General features: G+C 45.5%; 1 protein-coding gene across 2 annotated transcripts in view; it reads right to left on the bottom strand.

Annotated features, from left to right (window-relative positions):
* STAG1 (STAG1 cohesin complex component) overlaps positions 1 to 19063 on the bottom strand; it is a 1379617-nt gene that overhangs the window by 612354 nt on the left and 748200 nt on the right. For both annotated transcript variants that reach the window (XM_086943907.1, XM_086943908.1), the window contains exon 11: positions 1784 to 1882. In XM_086943907.1, the coding sequence (XP_086800033.1) occupies positions 1784 to 1882 (99 nt within the window). The remainder of the gene's footprint in view (positions 1 to 1783; positions 1883 to 19063) is intronic.

Genomic DNA, 19063 nt, shown 5'->3' on the forward strand with positions numbered 1-19063 from the left:
AACTTCACATCCTCTCTCTGTTAAAAAAAGCATGTATGTAGCAGCCTTAGCAATAAAAATAAAATAATAAACAAGAACATCGCATCCAAAGGTTAGATTTGATCGTTCGCTGCGATCAGAGCCTGCACAAAATTAAGATCATTGCCACTCCAGTCTGTATGTAGTTCACCCATCAAGAGCATCTTCTCACAACTAAAGGGACAGGCCTACAAACGCAACCTTACAGAACTGTACACTAAACTAGGGGAGCTTGCAGCTACTTTGCAAATTCAAATCGCACTCAGACTTTCCTCTAATTCCATTAGACGCCTAGCACTCTACGTTGATAAAGAGGGGTCTGACTTCATGCTCATCAACCTATGTGCATGCATCTTGAGTTGTAAAGATATTATGAGCGACATGCACAGGTTAGCAAAAATATGATAAGTAGATGCTAAATAAATAAGGCTTTACATGGGGAGGCTCATGAGGAGTGCCACGGGTGTTTGGTGGTGGGTTGCAGTCAGTGCTATAGTCGTGTGACCAGAACCGTTGTATTCAGAGTTGTAACACAACATCTTGGCCAAGCTTCGGCGCTCCTGTGTTCACTACGGGCGCCAGCTACTTCTGAGCACAAACAGGAGCCCAACATGCTGGTCTCTCCCAAGCAGCAACAGAAAAGGGCATTTTCAGGGGGTAGAGGTTTCATCAGTGATGAAAGGAAAGACCTACAAGGAGGAGTGGGCAAGAGACTGATGCAACAAAGCAAACAGCATATGCACAAAGCAGACTATTAAAACTAACAAATTCACGGGCCAGCTTCAAAGGCTATATCCATATGCGCCCCTGCCATCAAGTCAGCAGGATATCAGGAACACAAACCTGAGCCTAGGGAGAATGTAATAAAAACTTTCTCAAGGCAGCGTGAAAGAATAGAAGGAATCAACCTAGCCAATGCTCAAATTACTCCATCCTGCTCCCTTAACCAACACTATACTATGGGAGATAACCACAAGCCTCTAGGGAACAATAAATAAATCCCGAATCCACAAGAAAAATAAGCAATTGACAAGAGTATAGACCACATACACGGAAATCAAATTAACATATGCTCGGATAGAAAGACTAGCCCATGTTGACAATGACCTTCAACCACTCAGAGAAAAAACAGGGGAAGTGGACTTGGGAGGTTGCGGAAACAGGAACAGGATATGGGAGAGGGCCTGAAAACCCAAATTTTCATATGAAGTGTTCAAACAACGAAAAAAGTAGCTCCTACAACGGGAAAAGTAGATGGATACCAGTACGTGGTCCATGCTCTGGGGGACGGCTAAACACAAGAAGAGGCAAGACTCATGCATGCCATCGACAAATAGGAACAGAGGATATGAGAGTGACAATAGAGCGAGCAAATGGCAAGCCTATGGGCAGGCTAAAGCCTAAAGATTGGGGAAAAAAGTCTTAGAGACAGCACATGGGCGGTCTTCCGGAGACATAACAAATTAGTGATTTCTTTTAATGGAAAAAAACCAACACATGGTTTCTGATTCTTCCGTGCATATGAACAAATTTAACCGCTCTAAAAACTCACATTTTACATTTTGGGATTTATCTGGAGAACTGGGAAAACTATGTCATACAAAACATTAATAGTGAGGTCAGACTAGAAAAACTCAAGATGTGTACTTTATCATACTCCAAATGCACCAACAAAATATTCCAGCTTTAGTTTCCCTAGCACTATTGGAATAACCTTAAAAATAAACAGCTTAACATTATTTCAATATAATATTGTTCAGCTTACCTTGAATCGGTTCGTAAAAAGTTCCAGTTTAGGAAACAGTTCTCTGTTAGTGTATAGGCTCTGCAGTGCTTTCAAACATTTTAACCTCACTTCACCTTGCTGAATGAAAATAAAAGACTATAAGGTGGCAGCATTTCAAGAAACCATTTACATTGTGATCTGAATACCAATCATAGTGTATTTCTAACACCATCAAGCTGCAGATGTAAATTATGAACTAACTACTAAGTTTCCCACCTTCCAGCACTTCTGACATTTGCTAATGGGTGTTTTCTAACTTGCAATATTCTTAACTTAAAGCTGCCCAAGCCTAAATTGCTTTTGGACACATTTCTAGTGCACAGGCACAAGATAGTTTCAGTGGAACTCACTATCTGGCGAATGTTGTCTTTTTTTGGAATATCAAAATGAACCATCAACGCTTTTTCCCCACTTCATAAATGCAAAAGTATTTTGTTCACACAAAGATTTTCAAAAAAGAATCGACAAATTATATAGTGCCCAACTTTAAGGGGGCTTATCCACCAGATTACATTGTAATTACATTGTACTTGGTCAATTTCTATTCTTGTTTTTTTTACATGCTTCCTCAGTTCAAGAGTTTATGAACAACAAACCTAGCTAGCAGTACATTTCTACACTGAGGAAATTGTAAGTGGTGTAAATTGCCCAAAAATGTTCTTAAACATACGTGTTAAGAAAAGAAAATTACAATCATTTTAAATGAAAATATTGCATAAAGTGCCTGCAGATAGTAAATTCTAAGCATATCTGTGCAAGAAATATTTCGTTTGACTTGCAGCTTTGAGAAAACTGTTTTCATAGGCTCAGAATGGTGTTTCACAGCCTAGAAGCCACACTTCCATTTCATTGTGCACTCACCATTCTTAATTTGAAGTTAGAAAATGATACACCATTGAGATGGGGTAGCAAACTAAAAAAAACTTTTTTAAAAAATCAAATAAAATTGAGAGGTCACACACGAAATAGTTAACCACTATATGACAAACTTTCAATTCACATCGGACTTTATTCGGATGCAGAAGCACCCATAAAAGTAGCATACACACCAACATCCCACCAAAGCGCCGGGATGCCCAAGGGTAGCTGCGCGCTATATAAGATTTTAAATAATAATAATAATAATAATAACATTTAAAAAAAAATCCTATAAACAGTAGATAGTTTAGAAAAATAAATAGCAGCAATTAAAACTAACAAAATATAACAATGTTAGCAGCATGATTATAAACGCATAGAACTGCGAGCTCCTACATCCGATCTTAAAAAGGAATTAATGTGTAAAATAACCAGACATTTGTAGTAAAAATTCCAAAACTAACCTGCGCTGTCTAATGTTATAATTCTTTTTTCAAAAACAAGATAAAAAAATGTCTTGTATATCTTTCATAACATCTACAAAAGGCTATAAAATGCAACATTGATTAGCTTGGCTTTTCTGCACAAATGCCGCCGCTGGCATCAAGGTTCCTTTTAAAACCCAATGAGAAACTATAGATATTTTGCTCTGTCAGTTCTAAAGCGGAATAGTAGGGAGGGTTCCCAGCATCAATGTGCACGCCAAAGATAGATACTGGGGCAATATGATGGAAGCTGGGTAGATGAAAATATAAAATTCCCCTACTCCTTCAGTTACCCACCAAGAGAGCTCATAGGTGAGCAGTGCTTGTTGAACCTGCTTTTTAGGTCGAGGTAATATCCGTTCTGCCGAAGGCAGACCGGAGGTCCGAGATTTAATGATTCTTAGTGTTGGACTATTGTCCCGCCTCTGTTTTTGCCTCTCCCCCATTGGCTGGCTTCCTAAACGGAGGCCAGCCATTTGAGGAGAGAGCTGTCCCTCCGAATAGGCTCCGTCTTTTTCGGATTTGGGGGAGTAAGTTTTGCTGTTCTTTAGACAGTGACGCTATCTGTCACTCAAAACAGCAAAACCACGCCCCCAATTCCGAAAAAAATCGGAAGCTTGCGGCCGCCATTTTGTTTCACCGCAGTGACGGTGAGCATCAAGCCTCTGCCCCAGTTTATTTCCAATGCTTTTTTGTTTTCAATACTTTTTTGTTTGGTTTGTGCCTGTGACTTGTCTGCTGAGGCAGCACTTTCAGAACAATGCGTGCCTGCCGGGATAGGAGATGTGCCTGATAACGTTGCCTTCATGCCGCATTCCGCCTCTTTTCCCTCTGCATTGGTATACACACTGCCCTCTCTCCCCCAGCCCCTCCCCAGCCACTTCTCTGCCTACCATTACTCGGAGGAGCTCCGTAATAACCGCTGGGAGTCGTGGCTAGGAGACTGCAGGGTCTCAATAAAGAGGGTATTATATCTGTGATATACTCCGTGTCAGCCTTGTTGTTTATAGGGAAAACAGTTAACATAACCGGAGCTCGCTGCAAAATATACGGAAGTCCGGCTGCCTGTTTCGTTGCAAATAAAAAGTTGGGCTGATGCATTTTCAGGGTATATTTGTTAACAGTAAGGATTCGCCTTGCTTCAGATCACCCTGTAAGTAGCTGTGAATAATGAAGTTTCATATGTGGAACTCATGGCCCCGAGAAGCATTGTAGCGTTGCACAGAAAACTTTAGTCATGTAGCAAAAGCATCTAACGCATGAGAGATGCAAACATAATTTCTTGTTGTTTAAATTGATACAGGTTGCTGAATCCGTAAAGGCTTGTTTAAGGACAATTTAACAATATTCAGATTCAACAAAGTCCAACCAAGTAATTTGAAGGTCTTAGTCATAGGAGATAATTCATTATGATTTCTCTTGACAGAGAAGCCCCCTCATTTTTCAAAATGGCAAGCCATAAAGAAGAGGGCCGGACTTTAATGAGAACAAAGTAGGGCAGTCCGAGCTCTTCCTAATAAAGAAAAGGGGAAGATATAGGGACTGAGAGAAGTGTCCTGCAAAATCTGTTTTCTTTAACCTGAATAGCCTCACATTGCGAAATGCCCCAGACTTCTGCCCCATACATCACAACTGGAATACACTGTGAATCTGTAGCCCCCCCCCCACTGGTTGTGGGAGGCTACATAGGGAGTTGATTGCCCTAGATAGCTTTATTCCATGCACCGCAATGTTTGGGGTCCACAACCCTGTGGCAGAAAAGGTGACCCCTAGGTAAGAAAAAGTGCTTGTACTACTCAAGCAGTTGGCACCAACGGATAAAATAGGTAGCTCGTTACACTTTGAGCTCGATGGCAAGGTGTGATTTTACGAAGTTTGTACATAAATCTAATTCTGCCATAAAATCCACAAAGGTAAGCACCAGAAGGCGCAGAGCCTTTGGCGTAGGTGTCATAAGCACTGTTTCATCTGCATAAGGGAGTGTGGGTAACAGTTTGCTATTAATTTGCAGTATGTCAGGAGTAATTTTTTTTGTTTAACTTTATTTATTGAGTATACATAGACACACAGGATACAGTACAATGCATCAGGAAGCAACTGAACCCACCCTGTCCCAACCGTCCAGTAGGCCGAATCCAGGGTTTAAGCATACAGCTCCAACGTGCATGATCGATATCCCACTAGAAGCTGCCCAGGGCAGAAGCAAGGTACCTACCCTCGGTCGGATGATGCCAGTGGTGCTGTAGCCAGCAACGTAACTACCCAGAACCGCACCCACCCCACCCCTCCACCCAACTCACCTTCCCTCCCCAAGCCCAACTCCCCCACCCCTCCCTGGAACCGGTGTGCCTTGAGTCATAGGAGTACGATGAACTACCCCTATGAGGGTCTCCCTGCAGGAGTCTGAGCCTCTGTAAGCCTGAGCAGCCGTAAGTACTTAGGGCAGGTCACTTCATTAAATTCCTTCGCCAGGATCGAGATGAGCGGGCGCCACACTTCCTGAAAGGAAGCAGTAGAAGCTGTGAGGGTAGCCTGCATACGCTCCATGCCAATAACATACCATAATTTGTATAACCACCCCGTGTGGGAGGGCCGGGTTTTGGTGCCCCAAAGAGATAGGATATGATGTACTGGTGCTCCTAAGGCAATCCCTATTTGTTTCCCCCGTAAGGACTTTAGTGAAAAGGTAAGTGCATTAGGTAAGCCTAGGAGGGTGTAAGCCGGGATGCGAGGAATCTCTGTATGAAAGGAAGTGTCTACATCCGTAAGAATCTCGTCCCAAAACCCCTGTTCCTCCCTGCACTCCCATAGCAAGTGGGTCAAGGTACCCGTTCCCTGCAACCTCTCCAGCACTCTGAACTACAGTCTGGGTTGATTTGATCTAAGCGAGCAGGGGTTAAATGCCAATAAGTCGCTGCCTTCACCGCCACCTCCCTACTCCCAACATTTCGTGCTGTGTGATGAGCCCTGGAGTAAATTAGGTTCCATTCTTTCAACAAGAGACTACGGCCCAGTTCAGCTTCCCAACGGCGCTGGCCTTCCGACTTCTCCTGAGACGCCGGAGGAAGCAACATAGGATATAAGTCAGAGATCATTCCACGGTCAGAGTGTTTGGTCAGGAGCCATTTCTCGAAGACTGTGAGCTTGCGGTCCACGTGTGGGCGCACCTCAGGATGAAGCAACCAATGACGATCTGAAAATATTGAAATCGTTTGGGGTCCCTAATGTCATACCAATCAGGTAAATCTGAGTAAGAGATAAAGCCCTGTAGGCCAAATAGATGACCGGCTGATCAACAGGGCGATGCGCGCCACTGGAGGAAGGCACGCGCGTCTGTGCCCGGAGGAAACTCAGGGTTATCAAAAAGAGGGGTAAGAGGTGAGGGAAAGGACGTAAGGTCCCTCCGCACTGTAACCGAGTCCCATGCCTTCAGCACGGATCGAGTGATCGGCGACCTCAGTATGTACGTGAGGCGGTCGGCCGGCTTCAGAAAGGGAATCTTTCACAGATGTAAGTGAGCCAGCGCCCTATCTTGAAACAACCACCTTTTTTTCCGATTCTGGCCAACTCCATTCCACCAGATATCGGAGCTGGGCAGCTTTATAGTAGGTCAGAAGGTGGGGGACCCCGAGGCCCCCCTCAGTCGTGGGACGCCAGGCCAGATCCCGTCGAATCCTCGGACGCTTCCCTCCCCATATACATTGTTGAATCTCTGACTGCAGCGCTTGGATATAACGCATGGGGGGTGTGGCTGGTAGGGTCTGAAAAGCATTTAAAATCTTGGGTAAAATAGACATTTTGATCGCGGCTACTCTGCCCAGCAGAGACAAAGGGTATGTTTTCTAAAGCCGTAAAGCGGTGGATACCTGGTTTATTAGCATGTTATAATTTCGGGTGAGTGTGGAATTGGTGGAGGGAGTCAGCGCTATACTAAGATAGGGAATTTCTCCCTGGACCTTCAGACTCCCCAACTCCTGAAACGTATCTGCCTGAGCCCCCTCGTGGAGGCCTAGGAGTAAAATCATTGTCTTCCCTACGTTCACCTTAAAACCAGCAACCCTGACAAAGTCTTCGAGTTCCCTCAAAAAAGCGGGGACAGAGTGCTGGGGAGCAGTTAGCGTCGCCAGGATATCATAAGCATATAAGCTGACTATGTTGTTCTCCTCCGAAGGGGATGCCCGATATGTCAGGGTGATCTCTGATGCGCTGCGCCAGGAGTTCGACATATAACGCGTAAAGGAGGGGGGATAGGGGGAACCCCTGTCTAGTGCCCCTCCGGATCTCAAATGGTTTGGAGCTCACACCGTTGACCCGGATCGTCGCCCTGGGTTGGTCGTAACAACTCGTCACCCACGCTCTGAATCGTTCCCTCACCCCGAAACGGGCCAGCGTCTTATCCATAAACCCCCAATCTACCCGATCAAATGCTATCTCAACATCGACCGAGAGCAGCAGGGCATCCAGTTCCACATAGTGGGTTTTATTTATGAGATGTAGGATTCTCTTAGTGTTGTCATTGCTCTGTCTGGATGGTATTAAGCCAGACTGGTCAGGTTCAATTATACCTGGAAGGCGCGGGCCCAATCTGGAGGCCAGGATCCCCGTGATTAATTTCAGGTCAAGGTTCAGAAGGGAAATCGACCTATAAGCCGTGCACTGGGTGGGATCTTTCCCGGGTTTAGGGAGAACCACGACATCAGCTTCCAACATTTCTGCCGGAATCGACCCAGGCCCCTTGAAGGAGTTGAACAGGCGTGTCATCACGGGCGCCAAGATCTGGCAAAACATCTTATAGAAACCAGCAGAAAACCCGCCTGGGCCTGGAGACTTTTAATGGTTTCAGGCGTGATATCGCACTGACCACCTCCTCCACCCTAATGGGCGCATCCAGAGCAGCCGCCCGAGGCGTTGAGAGGTGTAATCGCGGCCTGATTGAGGTATTCCTCCCCTGCTCCATCAACAGTAGGGTCCCTGCTATAGAGCGAGGCATAGAAAGCCAGAAGAAAGGCCTCTGCGATTTGTTCATCCTCTTCAACCCCGACACCCTCTGGAGTGTGAACTACTGCAACTCTAGAGCAATCCGCCCGTGCCCTAAGTTTGCTAGCTAGTAACTTCCCGGTCCTGTCCCCCCCTACCTAGAAGGAGAGCTTGAGCCTGAGTGCAGGGTATTCCGCCCGATCAAGATCTAAACTCGACAACTGCGCTCTGGCTGCTTTGATTTGACGCCACATTCGCGGGGCCCCTGTCCTACTGTGGACCCTCTCTAGCTCCAACACCTTAGCGGTCAGCTCCTTTTTTCCCTGCGCACTCGATTGTCAGCTGCTGAAAGCTCAATAAGCTCCCCTCTTACCACTGCCTTAAGTGCCCCCATAGCACCGACAGGGAAATACCGTTGGTATCATTAACGCTAAGTAATCTGTCAAGCATTTCTGTAGTTGCCGACGGACATCCGGACGCTGCAGCAGAGACTCTCGTAGATGCCCCTTTCCTCTACTTAGACGCGTCGGACGCCAGTCAATAGACACCTGGATCGCGTCGTGGCCCGAGAGGGCCGCTGAGATGATGTCTACCGATCTGACTAGGGCATTAAGTTCGGAGGATCCTATAAAATTATCAAGATGGGCATAGGTATGGTGGACATAAGAGTAAAAGGAGTATTGTGTGCTATGGGGATGAGCTACCCTCCAGACATCCACCATCCCTCTATCTCGAAGCCAGTCAGTTCCCGCCTTGGAAAGTGCCCCGGTATACCCGTACCTGGTTCCAGATCTATCATTATCAGAGTCCATAACTATGTTGAAATCCCCTCCCAGGAGGACCCGCCTATCATGGTGCCAGAGTGTGTCCGAAATTGCATCGACGAGAAATTGCTCCTGTCTAGTGTTAGGAGCGTAAATGAAACCAATGACCACAGAAGCATTCCCAACCCAGAGTCGGTATGCTAACAGCCTACCCTTCACTTCCGCTATTTTATCCCCTACCGTCCCTTGAAAGTGGCACGCTAGCAGAATGGCTACCCCTCCTTTTTTGTACGGCATGGAGGAAAAAAGTTGCTGGGGGAAGGCCCGGGACTTCATTCTATGCCAGTCCCTTGGGAGTGAATGAGTCTCTTGCAATAGACAAATAGAGGCCCTGGAGTTCTCTAAATAGCTCAGGACCGCCCGCCTCCTAATTGGGTTATTCAAACCCTTCATATTAAGTGACAGAACTAGTGTCATGAGGGAAAAGTTGGACTGAACTCCGATGTGTCACAGCTCCCTGGATGGGAGAAGAGAAGCCAACCACCTGTAATCCTGCTACGACATTGCCTTTCTTTATAGCACACATACTCCGCCCTCCACCCGTCCCCCCAGACAGCACACCGGTTACTCCCTCCCCCTCGACCTCCCCCCGCTGCCCCAACAACCCCCCCCCCCAACCGGAGAGATTATCCAACTTCGCAATTTGAACAGCCCCCTGCGACCTCCCACCTACCTAAGACCAACTAGGTCACTCCACCCCAAAATTATTATCCAACACCTGAAATCCACCAGGGTCAGCAGTCTAACTGTAGAAAGAATGAGGGTCCACTTGGATTCCTGGCATCCCCGTTCCCCCCAGCCATCTGGGTCCTACATGGTAGAAACACCCCAGATGCTGTGAAAGTCACTCGACGGGAGACGTATCTCGCTTCACCGCCTCCAGGACCGCTTCTCTCTTGAGACGACGTTAGGTCATCCGGTTTCGTGGCAGCAGCGGGAAGTCGCCGCCTCCTCATCACCTGCCAGCCGTCCCTCAATGGTCGCTGTGTAGGAGTGGGTGATGTCTCTCGCTGTGTTGTTTGATACCCAGCAACTCACAAGTGTAATGAAGGGAACACAGCTGCTGGAGTTTGCCATTCCACTTGAAGATGATGCGAAAAGGATGCCCCCACGAGTATGACACCCCCTTCTCCCTTAGGAAGGACGTCACAACTCTGAAGGTTTTCCGCTTTTGTAGAGTGATGGATGCAAGATCTTGAAAGAGGGCAAGAGGGTGGCCCCGGTACTTCCTGACTTCCCTCAGAATGCGCTCCTTCAGCGTGTAGTCTGGTATGAAAGCCAGAATGTCTGGAGGCGGAGCAGGCGCTCACATGTCTAGGCCTACCCGGTGCGCTCTGTCAATACGGATCACGAAGCCTTCCTCTTCGCCTAGAATGTCTCTGAAAAGACCCTGGAAGTAGTCCACCATGTCTGACCCTTCTTTGGATGGGATGCCACGGACTCGGATGTTGTTGCGCCAGGACCTGTTTTCTAGGTCCTAGGCGTGCACCTGAAGGTCGAGCTGCTGGTCCTTCAAGCGGATAACTTCTTGCTGCAAGACCTCGAGCTCCTCGCTGGTGGAGTTTGTTCTCTCTTCGACCTCTACAACGCGCTCTCCAAGAATATCAACCTCCCGGTGGACCTCCGTGATCTCGCCTGCGACCTCCTGTTTTAGCGTTTTGAAGTCCTCCTGGAGGGTGTTGAACAGGGACTCCCTCGTGACCGGGCCCTCGCTGGGTGTGGGGGCTTTTGGTGGCCGCCCCGTCGTCGGAGACTCCGCCACCTCTGCACAAGTGGGGGGTGTTTTATTGAACATGTCTTTAATGGAGCGCTCCCCCTTTTCTTCTAGCGGCTGCCATGCTTCGCCCGAGGGAGTAAACAAGCTCCCGGGTCCTCCGACTAAGTAACTTCTCAAGGATGAAGGACTCCTTGATGCTGGGAAGTGTAGGCCTCCAGGTCGGTCTAGGGCCTTGTCGCGGAACTACAGCTGCAGCGCCAAGTGGCGCTATGGAGATGCCCCTTCGCAGATACGGGCTCCCAGCAAGGGCGCCCCAGCCAGGGCAGGCAGGTTCCAAACACTCACCCCCTCAGGGCCTCCGACTCCGAATCATCCGCCTCACTCAGGGGGTCCCACTAGGCCCGGGCCCACCTCACAGGGAGGGAAGACCTCCGATGAACCATTCCGCCGGGGGCCCCTCTGCAGCTGATAGTTATAACAGGAGCCCCCCCAGAGTCTCCACAGTCCACCGATCTACACCGAGGTCGGGCCTATGATCCTACGGCGGTCGCCTCCCAGCTCCGCAGCCTCAGGAGGTCGGGCCTCCGACCCCGGCAGATCTCACAGGGCACTCCTCACCTCGTCAGACGTAGGAAGGCTGATTGGGCCCAGGCACCCTGAGATCGTTCCCCATGGCACCTTTTGCCCAGGCCTGCCACCAGCACTCGCCGAGAGCTCCGAGATCGCCAGCCAGGCTCGGTCTCGAAGGCCGGGGCCTCGATTTTCACGACCCCGGCGGCCGGGCCCTTGCCTCCAACAGCCGAGCTCAGTGCCACCTTAGTCCTACGCTGTGGCCACCGCCGCTGCAGATCTTGTTGGCGCCGCATCCGGCCGATCAGATCCGCTGTCCACAGTGCCTGCAGGCCTCCTCTCAGGGCCCGGGACTTCTCCGCTGCTTCCCTATCTAGGCAGCCACCATTTCAGCCGCCGCATGCGACTAGCTTGCTCGGCTGTTCGATCGGCCCTGGAGTCTCCCACACCTCACCAGCGGACGCCCCGGGTGCGCGCAGCCCCCCGTACGGATTAATGCAGGATCGGGGTGCCGGTGCTCAGCTGGGGTAGGGAGCGCAAAGTGGGGAGCCACAGGGAAAAGCAACCACCTACGTCGCCATCTTGGCCACGCCCCCCAGGAGTCATTTTTTAGGTCTTTCCTGAGCCAGGGCATGCGCTGCCTGGCGAGACTTTTAGTGAGTGGGCATTTAAAAATCCAACCACACGCTTTCTGTGTGGCCTCGAGCGTGCGGTTACACACTGGTACGAGCAGAGGCACCATCTGGCTTACCTCTCATGTCATGCGCTCAGCGCATTGCTTGCGGGCACGCAGAAATCACTTGAACGCTGCAGCTGCTTTCGCCGCTGAACGCCCACTCGCTCCGCCCTCTCCGTCTCCTTTTTGAAGAGCGCTTGTTATACTTCGGTCATATGGGATTACGCGAGTCTTTGCATTGTGCAAGCCCCTGTTTACATTTTGAACAGCAGCTCCCGTGGAACGTACCTCTCCAGCAGGACAGAATGGCAGAGGCGGTCACGTGACCTGCCTCCCAGCATCTGCCCGCGCGCTGCATCGGACCAGAGGGGGCTTGAGTGCAGTCCGCGCCAGATGTAACCGGACACTTACTCATGCCACAGGGAGTACTGTGTGTTCACTTACTGTCACTGCTCAAATATTGCATCTGAGCCGAGAACACTAAACACTATTTACAAGGTGTATTCAATTCATGAAACAACTTTAACTACCTAAATTATTCATATACCAATATTAAGACATGAATTATTCCTCTATCAAAATTATCCCAAGCACGGCAAATAAAAAAACTTTATCTAATAAAATAATCCAATGCTTACTTTTTTAAACTCATTTTGTAATGCAACAAGGGTCTAAATTAAAATCTGTATAAAAATCGTGAAAAATAAAGTTGTGTGTTCTTTCAGTTTCTTTTAAGCTGATGTGCAACCAGTCACGTACACGCTATAAAGAACAACATTCCCTCCAGTCACATACACGCTATAAAAAACAAAATTCCCTAAACCGACATTCCACCATACATAAGAGAAGCCCTCCAAGGTCAGTTATTCAACAGTTTTCTGTAACCATTTGGCCTCTGTTATTAGTCGCCAGACTGTTTTAGTAACCAGAAGTACGTTGTCCGCTCTCGTTTTAGCAGCGGAGTGAAAACGTGCGTTCAGGATATGTTTACTTTTTCACAGTAGTCGGGTTGGAAGACTTTTTCACAGACTTTGCTGATCTTTTCCATGATGTGCTCCTCTGGGAACTCAACTCCTCTCCAATAAATGCACCGTAAGGCTGAGCCAACATAACCACTTGCACATTAGAACGCTATATTTAAGCTAATGACCCTTCGTGTCAGAGTCGTAAACTCGCTGAATGCTGCTACCTCATGCTAATACCATATCCCCACTTCGTTCATCAGAGCCTAGGGGCTGTCTTGGAGTTTGTTGGACGGAGTAGTGTGTCGAGATGGCGCAGGACGTTTTCGGCAGAGTACTCTGCTTAACTCTAAATCAGGTCCTTTGCACCCGGATCCGTTCTTCCTCATTCACAACATTAATAAGCTCTCCCTTTAGTCAGGGCTACTGGAATTATGCGACAGGGGAGTGCCAAATTATGCAGCAGGTTTGAGTAAATTATGCGGTAAGAAAAACTAATTATGCAGCATAATGCAGCAAATTTTGTTATATTATTACTTCATTATTGTGTCATTCTTACACTTGTTAAGACTGTCCGGGAATTGGGTGCACCTCATTTAATAGTCAAATATAGCAGTAGAAGATGAACAGTTGAGGGCCTTTCACTGCGCGTTAACATGTGCAGCTGCATTTTTAGTAACTTTTGAGCTGTTTGACCTAGAAACATTTTGTAGCAGATGATGATTGTGTGGCAAATCAATAATTATGCGAAAAACGTTGCAGCCGCACAACAACATATTAACACTGGTCCAGCCTATAGTCCACCCCCCATTAAAACTGTTTTTATTTAGATTCTTAACTATAGGCCTATTTCCCATCTCTCCTAGGGGAGGCAACGCATCCAGAAAGTAGCAATGTCATTCAGCTAAAGCAACCTATGTCTACCCCAGCTGTTTCTCAAAAGTTTCAAGCAGAGGTGTGCCAGCCGGCAAAGTAACAGGGAGAGTAGAGCCAAGCCGAGGGTCTGGCTGGGCTTTAATAGCCTATGCACAAGCCGAGCCCTTAAAATGTTTGACACGTAAACTGTGCAACAAACACCTAACAAAACACTTCAAAATACCCATAAAAATGTATTACTTTAAAATGCAGAAGCTTTTAAACTTAGTTCACTAGATAACATTGCTGCATTGAGAAGCATTGAGTAAAAGTGACAGTTTTTAAAAATGGACTTAAAAATAAGTGCCTCCACCTTCTGCCATGACAAGAAGGCATCAGTGAATTGAGACAATTCAGTTGTCATGTGACCCCATATGTGGCCTAAGCTTTTACACTGAGAAACATTATTTTCTATTTAAATCTCACACAAGAGAGATGCTCTTATAGCATGCCCCCCAAACTCACCTATTTCAAAGTGCTTTCAATTGCAACAAGGATAAGCATTGGCATAGCCAATAGGTCTCACCTTTGGGACCTTATAAGTGTTTAGCCATGCAACAGTTGACGTTTTTGCACCAAGGATATTGTGCTGGATAACTAAACACTTATAAGCTCCCAAAGGCGAGACCTATTGGCTATGCCAATGCTTGATGTTAAGGGGTGGAGATTATTGATGTACAAAATAAACAAAAGGGGGCTAACACACACCCCTGCCGAACACCGCTAATAATGTCACTATCAACGGAGACCTCACCCTGCAAGCTAATTCTAACCTTCGCTTTCATATTCTACAAAAATGCAAGAAAGTGCACAAATGCTACGACTAGACCTCCTAAAATAAGCATTTGCCATAATTTAGATCGATTGATAGTCAAATGCGGAGGTCAGGTTCATGAATGTCAAATAAAGAGGAGTTTGTTTAGCTGCAGTAGGTTGACAAATTTGAAATTTTCAGATAGTTTAGTGAGACTATATGTGCATCAACAGCAGTGCAAAGTGGGGGTTGAAAATTAATTACATCAAAAAATAACAATGAAATTCACTTTAAAAAACACTTTATAGTTAGCTGGCCATTTCACTCGTACAAAACCATAGAAATTCCTCCGTTATAGTTAGTTCTGCTAACTATAACTTGCGCGCCCGCAATGCACTGCTGATGTCACATATTGCATCATTCATGACATGGTCAGTGACATCACTGATGACATCTCAAAGACATCACTGATGACATCATCCAGTGAATGTGGTTTAGTTTGAAATTTAAATATGTATTATATATATATACCAATCTGTATTGAAGATTGAGTGGATAAATAACTGTCTGGATGGAGAATTTAGTAACTGTCTAACTGTATGTTTAAGTGAGTAATTAAAAGTGTCTCACTTAACACCTTGCGTGCTCATAACGAGCTCAGCTCGTCATGAGGCACGGTGACGCTGTGCTCATGACGTGCTGAGCTCGTCATGACCGCCACGGCGCTCACAAGCGGGGATAATTCCCCTGCTGTGCTGAACGTTCTGCAGAAAAGGGCATGGTCATGATGAGCTGAGCCCGTCATGAGCACAGCGCCAGAGTGATTAGCCAGTCACAAACACCGTGGCGCTGCGCGTGGCCCCCCACCCCCAGCGCCGCAGGTGAATTAGCCCTGCAGCGAAAAGGTTAATAGATGGATTAGTAACTAAACTATGTGAATGTGTGCATCACTGTCTGTTGTATAACATGCTGCATCAGTTGGCTACTAACTACATGAGCGTGTATATTAGTTATTGATTAGTTGGGTGAGTCTTTGTATGGGACACTGTGTGTGGTTGGATGGGGTGTGTGTAACTATGCATAGATGTGTGAATGGTTGATTGACTAGGTGTATAGGTTTAAGAGTGCATGTGGAAACAGTTGTTTGGGTGACAGTGTATTTATTTGTGTGTTGGTGAGCGAATATATGTTTTAGTTGTACATCTTCAACAAAGTAAAAAAATAAAAGGTATTGTATGTGAGAGTTGGTATATATAAATAAGTATATGTAAGAGTCAGTGATTGTGAGAGTAACTATATAAATGAGTGTATAATTGTAATGGTGATTTTTTAACATTAACTAGGAGTTACTATGTGTTTGAATATATGAGGTGTTGTTGGATAATTGTGTGAGTAATTGTAAGTGTGATTAAATTTTTTCATGAGTGAGTAGGATGACTGCATAACCGACTAAGATGACTGCTGATGTGTCTATGTGTATAAGTGCATTTGATAGTGTTCTATTAATAAGTGACTGCATGTATAAATGATTCTGTTGTTGAATAGGTAGTTGTGTGTAGACTTCGGAATCAGTGAGTGGGTATGTAGTAACTGGTCTTGGTGTGTCAAAGGTTTCAAATATGGTACTCTGTATTTTACAGTGAGTGATGAAATGTTATACTAGTGTATGATGAGGTGTATCAGATTGTCACGTGGATGATGTCATCAGTGATATCATTTGAGATATCAGTGATGTCACTGACCATGTCATGAATGATGCAATATGTGAATCAGCAGTGCATTGCGGGTGCGCGAGCGAGTTATAGTTAGCAGAACTAACTATAACAGAGGAAATTCTATGGTTTTGTACGAGTGAAATGGCCAGCTAACTATAACACTCTTGAAACCTATGGTTTTTTCTGTGAATTTCTAAGGTTTTTTAAATGCTAATTTTTAAATGTGATAGTAGTTATACCTATTTTTTTGTACTGATTTTCTACAGTTTTATAACTTTTTATTTATAAATATTTTATTCATTAAACATATTTTTCTGAAAATTGCAAAAAAAATGTTTTAAGTTTAAACTGAAATATAAATTCATTTTTTTGTTTCATTTTATATTTTAATATATTTATATTTTCTTTCTAAAAAAATGTTTTCAAATTTTTTTTCGGAGTCGCGCTCCCAAAGCATACACATCACGGTGGGTGCGCAGATTCTATCCGTCATTTTAGAAAAGTTGTGAAGGATCCGCATATGGTGTGCGACGGCTGCGTGTTTTTCAGTTACATCATATACATTTAATATTACGTGATGTCCGCGATTGGTATGCGACCAGTCCGCGACTCCTGCTCCCGCGCATTCGCGACACATGCGCATTACGGTACGAGACGCTTGCGCAGTGGCGGGTCCTTCGTGACATCATATACATGCTGGGGCGCGCAAAAATTATATGTATGTGTCTTTAATATACATATTAGGGCAAGAGATTATCTAAGATATTCATAAAAATAATATATTTGTAATTATAATAAACATTTTTAAATATATTTTTGCGAAGTCGGGTGCATGCATCGTGAGCGGCTCCCATGTAACCTAAAAAAAAAAAAAAAGATCTCATTGGTTCATAACATTTCCCACTAACTATTGAAGGACCCCACCCATTTTAATCATTTTTGTTGGAACATCTTTAGAGAGACATCTCTTTTCCTACAAGAACCCATTTTGCTTGTTTTTTTCTGTGTTTTTCAAAAAATATCAAACAAAATGGCATCTGGACAGCAGCAGGAGGAAGTATCTTCTGAAGAAGTATTCTTGCAGGAGGCACCACGTCCACAGAGGCGAGAATCTGTTGTGTGAAAATTCTTAACTTTTTCACCTGGAGAAAAGTAAATGCGACATGCAAAATTTGTGACAGAGTCCTGTCAAGAGGCAGTGAAAAAAAATACTCTTGTGGCACGGCTTCTATGTACAAGCATCTCCTGACCACAAATCCTCTCAATCTTGCTCAGGAGGAAATGAGGCGAGCTGCTTTGAACCCCTCACCTGCTGTGGCAAGTACGTCTGGAGCGTCCTCAGGAACACCTGCAATGGAAATTAGGCCAGAACTCTCCTTCCTCGAGCAACACTGCGTGAAGTGCAAGCAACATATGCTTCGGTGAGCAGTCGATGGATGCAGTTTGTGATGCACAATGGAACCATTGTTAATTTTTGGTTTTGGAATGATAAGTAATTCAAAAAGTTTCCTGTTTCATTTGTTCATTTTTGGAAAAAAATTCAAAATTGTTCAAAATAAAAAAAAATACAAAAGAAAAAAGAAGAAAAAAAAGTTCTTATCAGAACTACCTTATCTAGTTAAAGAAAGAACTATAATTGCAAGGTAATGTGTGAAAGTTTGGTTGAATATATGTATACAGCATGATTGACTGAAAGAATGCATTAGTAGTGTATGGTGTATTTTTAGGTGAAGATTTATGAGGAAGTACTGCAGCTCGACATTGCAAGCTCATTAGCTGCACTGCACTGTGGCACTTCCGAAGCACAGGGATGTGACATATGTACATGAATATGTTGCAACTCTGTGCTTCCCTCTGCACTGCTGCACAAACTGCAGCCATGTTGTGACAGAGGCACCCTTGCACCATGGTGCAAGGATGTCTGTGTCGTGCGGAAATTGTTATTGTGCAGGAAGGGGGGACATCTTCCTGCACCAAAAAAAAAAAATCAGTAAAGGCATTTTCCCCTTTCAATGTATGCTGTGGAATGCAACATGCATTGAAAGGAAAAAATGAGGAGAAATGAAAACAATTCTCCTCGTTGCACCTTGCTACACCAACTCTAGGATGGCGCAGCATTCACACACATCTCCAGATTTACGATTTCTCATAAATCTGGAGATGTGTCTTGTTCTATTGGTATTGCGTGGGAACACCCACAGCACCACCTATGGAATGCCCCTTAAACGCAAAGTTCGGTGTATGAAGGGGTCGTATTTACAAGGAGAGGAAAAACCACCAAGGGTGGCTTTTTCTCTCATAAATATGAAGAGCCTGACACCCTCACTACGTGACACCCTCACTACGTTACAAAGACTGACGTACTGGTGGCGCAGGGTGCTTGTAAAACTGCCCCATAAGTGTTAGGTATTGGTAGACTGATACAATAAGAACATAGTGCTGGATGGGTGATTGAAGAATTGCATGAGACTGACAGGAGGTATCCTACCCTGCATGGTTCCTACTTCAGTGTTTGATGGAGTGGACCAATAGTATGTATCTGCTTAGAGATTTGTAGGGATTATGCATAGAATATGTTATGTGTACTTGTGTTGGTGCCTAGGTCATTTTATAAGAATACCACAAGTAACTGGAATGATGACAGTGCTGCAAACAGAGTGAACACTTAATTTATAAGTGCTTACGTATTGGTGGAGTGATAGGATAAGTAGATAGTGTTAGATAAGTGATTAAAGAAGTGCAAGGGACAGACTGGACGATTCCTACACTGCATGAGTACTAACTGGGTATTTAGAAGAGTGTATCA

This window comes from Lissotriton vulgaris, chromosome 11 (assembly GCF_964263255.1).
Source record: "Lissotriton vulgaris chromosome 11, aLisVul1.2, whole genome shotgun sequence".
NCBI classification, from domain to species: domain Eukaryota; kingdom Metazoa; phylum Chordata; class Amphibia; order Caudata; family Salamandridae; genus Lissotriton; species Lissotriton vulgaris.